This window comes from Abramis brama (genome assembly GCF_963993115.1).
Source record: "Abramis brama genome assembly, chromosome: 1".
In the NCBI taxonomy this organism is placed as follows: domain Eukaryota; kingdom Metazoa; phylum Chordata; class Actinopteri; order Cypriniformes; family Leuciscidae; genus Abramis; species Abramis brama.
Genome location: NC_139963.1, coordinates 41,553,790 through 41,563,250, shown reverse-complemented (window position 1 = coordinate 41,563,250; position 9,461 = coordinate 41,553,790). Strand labels below are relative to the sequence as shown.

The 9,461-nt window shown below is 39.1% G+C and overlaps 1 protein-coding gene across 1 annotated transcript; it reads right to left on the bottom strand.

Moving 5' to 3' along the window:
* Positions 1 to 1,064: 1,064 nt before the first annotated feature.
* Positions 1,065 to 5,271, bottom strand: ptger1b (prostaglandin E receptor 1b (subtype EP1)). Its single transcript, XM_084110649.1, has 3 exons — positions 4,898 to 5,271; positions 2,898 to 3,781; positions 1,065 to 2,637 (listed from the first exon to the last, which is right to left on the bottom strand). The coding sequence occupies exons 2-3, from the start codon at positions 3,735 to 3,737 to the stop codon at positions 2,368 to 2,370; spliced, it is 1,110 nt and encodes a 369-aa protein (XP_083966775.1). The 5' UTR covers positions 3,738 to 3,781; positions 4,898 to 5,271; the 3' UTR covers positions 1,065 to 2,367.
* Positions 5,272 to 9,461: the final 4,190 nt, after the last annotated feature.

The following is a 9,461-nucleotide window of genomic DNA, read 5'->3' as shown; positions in this document are numbered from 1 at the left end:
TTTATATAACCAGGGTTCATGTTCTCTGCCTGATCCATATCACCTGAGTGAGAATTTTTTGTTGTTCTTTGACATTTAAACGAAGTCAGCAATTTCGTTGGATTTAACGTTACAGCTAAAAAATGTGGCGGCACATTACTGGAGTAAACAAATCATCTGTGAAAGCAGCGCAGTTTGAGTGTTTCGGAACGTATGTGGGATCGGAGAGAAAGATGAGGCCCTTCTCTGACTGCGTTTGAATGTGTGAGTTAAGTATTAAACTGTTGGTGAGATCATGAGATAATGCAACGCTGACATACTAGGCTACAGTACAATGACAGTTGCACAGATGTTGGGAGTTGGGAACCGGTGAGAAAATGTCCGGTAGCCTACCCGGTAACTTTACCAGTAATAACAATATTAATTTAGTTCTGCTTAACGGTTCCTGAACGCTGTAACTAACAGCTGCCCAGCGATCAACACAGCCGCGTGTGATTTGTTTACGAGCTGCACTAGGTCTATATCTGTATTCTAAGAGTCATTATTACTTGTATGGATCTCGTTAATAACTTGACAGCACTTAAATGTGTATTCTTACAAGTTAAAGAACAAATGTTTGTGCAATTCCTTTTTTTCACCTTTTATGAGACCAAAAAAAAAAACTGTCTGGTAAAAAGTCACAGTGGCTGGTGGTCAAAAAAGTTAACTTCAGGCCCTGTATATAACATTGGTTAACATACGTAAAATTGTATGAAAATACAATAATTTGCCCTTAATTTATAAGGGTATGTACACAGATGATACACACAGTACAGTACCCAATCTTGCCGATCCCACAGCACGATACAACCATTTTTTCTTCTGTGTTTGCGCTACACACAGCAAGCGGCTATTACTTTTCTTCTGCCAACCAGAGCGCACGTAACCGCGTCGTGACGTCACGGCGAAGATCCCAATAACAATCCTACCTACACTACCTTTAAAGCAATGTGAAATTATGCAGTATGTTTCATAACTTATTGATCATATAATTTGTATACAGTGTAGTAGAAATGGAAGTGCAACATACATATGGAGACAGAAAGAACTCTTCCAGAAGTGAACCTTTATTGGTCAAAATAATATTCAATAGCTTTTAGCCTATAGACTATTCCATAGCTTTTCAAGATCACAAATATAGGGCAAGACACAAATATACAGATAGGTCTACAAGAAAACTGAAACGGCCATGCACATGTAAAAGTTCAACTTTTAGGCTGTAGTGATACTTACAGTATTTTTCATTGTTTTAATTGTATATATTGTATGAAATAGAAATAATGAAGTGCAATGGACAATACAAAATCCTGTGCAATAGCTCCGAAGCAAAAAAAACAAAACATTTTGGTGAAGTCACTATTATCATATAATGATGATTCACCACAAGAGATGGTGCTTGTTTGTCCTGAAAGTAACAATTGCAAACTAGCATACTATTAAAACCCAGGACCAACACTTTTTTTCCTTTGCTCCTCTGAATCCCCTGCATCATTATTTCCCCTTTTTATATTTCTTTTCCCTTGTAGTTTTACATGGGAACTAAGTGTTCTTTTTATTTATTTATTTATTTTTTTTACAATAGATATTTGTCATCTTTATAACTTAACATTTCACAAGTTTAATTGATTCACTGGGCTTTATGATTACAACAATCCTTCATTTACAATTGAAATGGCAAAATAATGCAGGTGACATGAGTCTATTTCACATTCTCATTTAGCAGACTCACTTTACAGATCGCAAAAGTGACCAGTGCAGTGACAACCTACTTTTTCACACCCTCGGTTCCAGAAATATTTTCCCCACTTATTTTCTCCATAGGCCTTCTAGAAATTTCAATCAACACTACAAACTTTGAACTGAAGCAAGTATTACTCATCACATGAAGCATTTTGAATGATGTAAACAAATAATACATAAAAACACACACAATTGTAATATGAAATGATTGGCAATGAGTCATTGATGATGAATTGTGCATGAACACCCAAAATTTGGCAATTAAATGTTTTTTTTAATTGAAATCGCAAACTTGTGTCTTCTACAAAAACAACCTCGCTCATGGTAAGTCTGTCTTGAAAGATTTCTAGGCTATATTGTTGTTAATGTCCATTTCCTTATGAGAAAATGAATGGGATTTTTACTTCCAGAACCCCACTGTGCTCAATTACACAGCTTATTGAAGTGTCTGTGGTTATTCCAGAGCATCACTTTACAACTTCCAGTATGCTGCTCTTTCATTCAAGCAATACAGTAGGATCTTACATCTGCTTTCAGTAACGCTGCACTGCAGCGATTTGGTTCTAACATTTCCAATTTTTTCCATGTGGTAGAACTGGAATCCCTCCATCAGTTCAGATTAACTGCGTTCTTCACTGAGTTCTGGAAGGAGCTGATCTCCCACCGCCGGAATGTGCTCCCCCTAAGGTCACTGCGGCCGGTGGTTAAGCGGTAGATCTTTCTGAGGACGGCCCGGCGTAGAAGAATATAAACCCAAGGGTCCAGAATCTGGTTCCAGGAGGCCAGGCGCACTCCCATTACCATTAAAGTCCTGTAGGTTCCCAGATCATTCCCCATAGAGCATCTGTATGAGCGGATGACTGACATCAGACCGAAGATCTGTCAGAAAAACAGAGGAAGTTAGTTGTAGACATAGCAATATAAAGTCATGCTATATGACAGCAAAAAAACAGACCAAACATCCTAGAGGACAACTGCATTGCTCAGAGGTAGATAGATAGATATAACAGACAGACAGACAGACAGATAGACAGATAGATAGATAGATAGATAGATAGTAGATGACAGACAGACAGATAGACAAACAGGCAGACAGACAGAACAGTATATATACAGACAGATATAATGGTCACACTCACCAGCAGAGGGCTCCAGCAGATGCAAGAAGTGACCATAATGCCCACCAGCTGTGCCACCATCTCAATGTCATGCGATTTAGCTGATCTGCGCTGGCACTTCTTCCTGCGGAGACGGGCGATCACCAGCGTCATCACGCTGATGGTGTTACAAATCAGTGCCACGGCCAGCGAGGCCAGTCCCAGTCCAGAAAAGAGCAGCACAAACGCCACGTCTGTGAGAGTCGGGGCTGTTTCCTCTGCGATGCTTGCATTGTGTGACACTTTAATGAAGCACCAGGTCCATGGGTACTGGTAGGTATATGAACCCAGTTGAAAGAAGGGCAGCAGTGCTACTGTTAAAGCCAAAAGCCATATCATCACCAGCACCACCTTAGTGCGTGCAGTGCAAACCACGCGGGCATGCAGGAGAGGCCGTGTCACACCCATGCACCGCTCGACCGCCATGCCACACCCGAAAAACAGCGGGCACAGGCCGAAGAACACCATGCTTCCGCCCATGAAATTGCAGGTGGCATCTTGGTTACAAAGTCCCCCGGCAGTGTAGAGGTGCAGAACCAGGGCACCTGGAATAACATGACCGGCAAGGTCCGTTGCCACCAGACAACTGGCAAACAGCAGGAACGTGGCTTTTGAGCGCTTCCGCAGGCGAGCGTATGCTTTAGCCAAGATGATCAGAGCTATGATGTTGGACACGATGCCCAGTGTCATCGACAGGCCCGCTGCCGTGGGGCTGGTTTTGGAGTCCGGGCTTTCTTTGCAGCCCAGCGGTTCCACCACAGACATCTGCTGGGTCTGATTGCGGAGCACGTCTGAACTGTTGCAGTGTTTGATGTCTAACATCTCCAGGCTATGGGACGAGCACCACTGACCTTAGAGACACATAGCTAAAGAGAAAAGAGGAAAGAAGTGTAAAGCTGAGTTTATCAGATGCAAACAAGCTTGGTAACACTTTATTTTAGGTTGATGTATGTTACTACATGTTAGAAATAACAGTAAATTACACAGAATTACAATAAACTAACCCTAAACCAAACCCTAACCATAACTCTATAGATTATAGAAAGTACATGTTAATTAATTTTACTCAGCACTTATTTGAGTAAGTAAAATGTAACTACGTCACCTTAAAATAAAGGGTTTCACTTTATTTTAAGGTGTCATTGTTACAGTGTAATTAAATACTGAGTAATAATAATTTCCAACATGTACTTACTGTAGGGTTAGGGCAGGATTAGGTTTTGGTTGAGGGTTAATTTTGCATGTAATTGCATAATTTACTGTTATTATATGGCAAGTAACATATGCCACAAGGATACTGTAAAATAAAGTGTTACCAAATAAAGTAGCTTCATTAGCGGACACGCAGCAAACAAAGATGTAAAAATAGTGACGTACTGTTGATTTTGGCCACAAAACTCAGCTATTTGGAACAATTTAATCATTTAACAAGCAAGTGATTACATGCCTTCCTGTTTATGCTGGGGGTTTTTTTCTTGTTTTTTTCTTATTTACAAACAAACTTAAATTGAGGGAAGTTATGTCAAGAGGTCTGAAATTATACACTGACACACCTTTTAGAAAACTTTAGTGAATAGGAAGATTGTTTTTCACAATTTCCTCTTTAGGGTACATGAGAAAGCAAAGTGCAGTACAAATTTCAACACTTCTGACCATTCACCACTATAATTTCCATAACGACAGCTAAATAATTGTTTGGAGATACAGTGATAGCAAAAATATAAGTAATATTTAACACTGTAAAAAAATGGTCAGGCAAAGTAAAAATGTGCTTCAAGTAGTCTAAACCAATGAACAGTTATCAAAAATACGATTTAATGTCTAAATTAAACTGATTACATTAGACCATAGTATTTAAATGGGTCAGACCAGGTAGATTAATATAGGCTACATATGCTTATATATCAATATTATATTATATATCAATGTTTGTCTCTATGCTTATTTTAATTTAAAAGGAGATAAAGGAGAGAAATATTTACCATTTGAGACGAGTTTCAGATTATCCAAAGCAGCATCACTCCACCTGAACATCTTATAACATTTAACAACACAGGCGGAAAAATTAAACAAACAGTCCTTGAAACAGTCCTTGAGAATCGAAAGGCGATATCAGGATCCCATCGCCCATTTAGTCTGGAGAGTATTTAATACTTGAGGGAGAAAAACTTATTCCAGTACGAATAAAAGTGTCTTTGTAGTCTTAATAAACATATTCAGTGGTATTAATAGTGTTGTAGTATCTATAGTCTGAGAAAAGTCCAATGTAAGTGAATGTAAAGTAGACTGATACACGCAGACATCCGCGCGATGTGTGGCGTAACCCGCGCGCGCTGCTGTATTTATAGCGCTCAGTGCGCGAGACTCTCTGCTGCCCACCTTAAATAATGAAGCGTCACTGTGTCTCGCGGTTTTTGTGGCGTCATGGATGCATGGAACATTTTTAACCATAATGAGCGCGTACAGTATGTTTACGCATCAAATATTAATTGATAACCATATTCTTTTTAGGAAGGCAGCACACTACTTTTTAGGCACCATTGGTGCTGGACATCATCATGACGCTGTTTAGGTTTTGAGACACTATGGACAGGGCGCCTAGGACCTGTCAGTTGAAAATATAGTGTTAAATTACCAAATAGTGTTAAAATGTTAAATCAATAGCATCTCATTTCGGCTACTCATTATAATTTCGGTCTCTGTGCTTGATTTCCAACCTCATTCAAGGTGACAGAAATAAAATATGAAAAGCAGATTTTAACAGCATTGTAGTTATTCATGAACTGGATCAAAGTCTAACCTCCTGTCAGAAAATAATGACAGTCCAATATTTCCAATTAAATGAGCGTTTCCCAAAGAGTCTTAGATCAGAGAGGTCTGGAATATGAGACCAGATTCACAAAACATTCTTATAAGAATATAAATTATTCCCAAAGTTCTTCTTTAAGAATGCTCAATTTTTCTTGAGATTGTTCATTATTCTTAAAATGTCTGAAGTCATAGTAAATTATTTTTATTAATGTTTCTAGATGAGCCAGTGCCTTGGATCTTTTTTTTTCTTCCTATAAATACAATTGAAATCCAACCAAAGAGCACCTTGATTACTGAACAAAGGTCCTTCCAGCAAGCAGCGCTCAAAGATGTTTTCCTTGATTCTCATGAACTTCTTGGAATTTATCTTAAATTTCTTCTGTAAGTAGATTTACATGAATCTGGCACCACTGGTTCCACTTAAAGACCCCGAGGGGAGGAGAGGAATAAATGTTAGAGGTAAAATTTTTACCATAAAAGAGCAATTCCTTGCAGATTAAAAAAAAATACCAAAGGATGTATACAGTGTGTGAATGGGTGAATGTGAGGCTATGTAAAGCGCTTTGGTGGCCATAGGTCTGTGAAAGCGCTATATACATGCAGTCCATTTACCATTTACCATATACAAAACTTCTCGCACATATAAAGCCAAAAAGTGTCTAATTCTTGAAGATTACAGCAGTTGGCCATAACTGGAACAGGGCAATCAAGTGAACCTAACAACAGACCTTTCATTTTTCTCCTGGTACTGACCTGTTTTCCCAACCAACCTAATTTGGCACTAAATGGAAAAGCACAGCAAATACCATCCCGTCACGACTGAATGGGTTGGTCGCTCTTGCGTCATTTCTTTTAAACGTTCAGATAAATAAATAATCACATGATGTCAATGTTGAATACCTTTCTATAAAAATAAACCAGCTTGGGTATAAAATGCAAGAAATGAATATATACAGCATACACCAATTTCCACATTGTGTTGCTTCCATCAGGGTTGTGTTTGATGGACATGAACTATAGCCCGTGTTTATAAAGAACATGACCCAGAGAGGTGGTTTCAAAATTTTAAATGCATGCAAAAAATGTCTGGTCACTTTTTTTTCACCAGATCAACATGTTATTTCCCTAAGATCTCAACATGAGTTCCAAGTCATCTGGCGCACATCAAGCAATTGTTTTTTCACCATAGGCAATTGTGGTCTCAAGGAAAAGATTGCAGGATCACCTTGGTCTGTGATAATGGAACATCCACCAGAATTTGATTTCCCACCATTCCTGCAGGCTTTCCGGAATGAGAACTGCAAAGATTTGGTTTAGATAACGATACAGGTCTAATGTTCTCTTAAAACAACAGAAGATTACAAAACAATCCTAAAAACATATATTTACATATATTTTACATATAAAAAAACAAACAGATATTTTATGCCCTTTGTTCCTGGAAGAAAACTCAATCGAGGTGTTTAGGGTGTTCTTAAAATGTGCTTACTTATTTGATATTTTATGTAAACATAACCGAGAACTCCATATGAAAGAGCAACTTCTGCGCAATAAAACAATCATCTGGGTTTAGAACTTGCACATGCATTTAAGTTTGCATTTAATTGAAACGCTAACTTGCATTTGATACTTTACTTTGACTTAAATTCCTAAACATCTTTCTAGTTTGCTGACATCAGGCATTTGCTGAGGCTTTCGTTGTCCTGATTAACTGGACCACATCTTCATACCACAAAACTGCAGGCCATCACCCAAGCACTTTCCTCTGGTCATTATGTGTGTGAAATCTATCTTAGAGTTGAATTCATCTACAATAAATCTGGAGGGGAAATAAAAGCAGATGAACAGGGCTTGGATAAATGTGCTACAATTCAGTACTTTTGAACCTAAAGCTATTCAAGCGTGGTCAATTACATGTTTCACACATACAAGGACATTTAGCAGACACTTCTGTCCAAAGCAAGTGTTACAACATTTATTACACAGCAAACACTCTGGAGCAGCCTGAGGTGACGTGTTTTGCACAGTGGTGACTGTGGAGATTGAACCAGCAATTTTCTGAGTACCAGCCCTGGGCTTTAACCAATATACCACATCTTGAGGGGTTTTTTTTCTTCTTTTTTTTTCCGTTTTTGCTAAAAGCTGTAAATGGACTAAGTACTGCAGTGACTAATGACTTCATTGGTCTCCAGTGAGGAATCTCTGACAGAGACAAATGTTCTTTAGCAGCTATCACGATGTCATTGGCTTTTAGGCCCACAAAATACACCACAGGGGATATTTCGCTCATCCATTTGTCTTATGAGAGGAAATAGTCAGATATTGAAGGGAAGCACAATTCGGAAATTGCAGAAAACATTTTTACAAGTAAACTAGACTTGTTTCATGTTTACTGTTTCATAAGTCTTTTTTTTACCTTATTGTCAAACTTATTCTTATGAATTGAGCGGTTTAGTCCAAATTTTCCTGAAGAGACACGATTGCTTTATATAATGAACAGATTTAATTTAGGCATTTATTCACGTACAAACATTGATCAGGGAAAATAAACAGAAATTCAACCATATACGCTTGATGCGTGAGAACGAACCTCATTGGTTCTTGCTGAAGCTCAAACGTGCTGCGTAACACATGAGAATGAACCTCATTGGTTCTTGCTGAAGCTCAAACGTGCTGTGTAACACATGAGAATGAACCTCATTGGTTCGAAGCTCAAACGTGCTGCGTAACACATGAGAATGAACCTCATTGGTTCTTGCTGAAGCTCAAACGTGCTGTGTAACACATGAGAATGAACCTCATTGGTTCTTGCTGAAGCTCAAACGTGCTCCGTAACACATGAGAATGAACCTCATTGGTTCTTGCTGAAGCTCAAACGTGCTCCGTAACACATGAGAATGAACCTCATTGGTTCTTGATGAAGCTCAAACATGCTGCGTAACACATGAGAATGAACCTCATTGGTTCGAAGCTCAAACGTGCTGCGTAACACAGCACGTTTGAACCTCATTGGTTCTTGCTGAAGCTCAAACGTGCTCCGTAACACATGAGAATGAACCTCATTGGTTCTTGCTGAAGCTCAAACGTGCTGCGTAACACATGAGAATGAACCTCATTGGTTCTTGCTGAAGCTCAAACGTGCTGCGTAACACATGAGAATGAACCTCATTGGTTCTTGCTGAAGCTCAAACGTGCTGCGTAACACATGAGAATGAACCTCATTGGTTCGAAGCTCAAACGTGCTGCGTAACACATGAGAATGAACCTCATTGGTTCTTGCTGAAGCTCAAACGTGCTGCGTAACACATGAGAATGAACCTCATTGGTTCTTGCTGAAGCTCAAACGTGCTGCGTAACACATGAGAATGAACCTCATTGGTTCTTGCTGAAGCTCAAACGTGCTCCGTAACACATGAGAATGAACCTCATTGGTTCTTGCTGAAGCTCAAATGTGCTCCGTAACACATGAGAATGAACCTCATTGGTTCTTGATGAAGCTCAAACATGCTGCGTAACACATGAGAATGAACCTCATTGGTTCGAAGCTCAAACGTGCTGCGTAACACATGAGAATGAACCTCATTGGTTCGAAGCTCAAACGTGCTGAGTAACACATGAGAATGAACCTCATTGGTTCTTGCTGAAGCTCAAACGTGCTGTGTAACACATGAGAATGAACCTCATTGGTTCTTGCTGAAGCTCAAACGTGCTCCGTAACACATGAGAATGAACCTC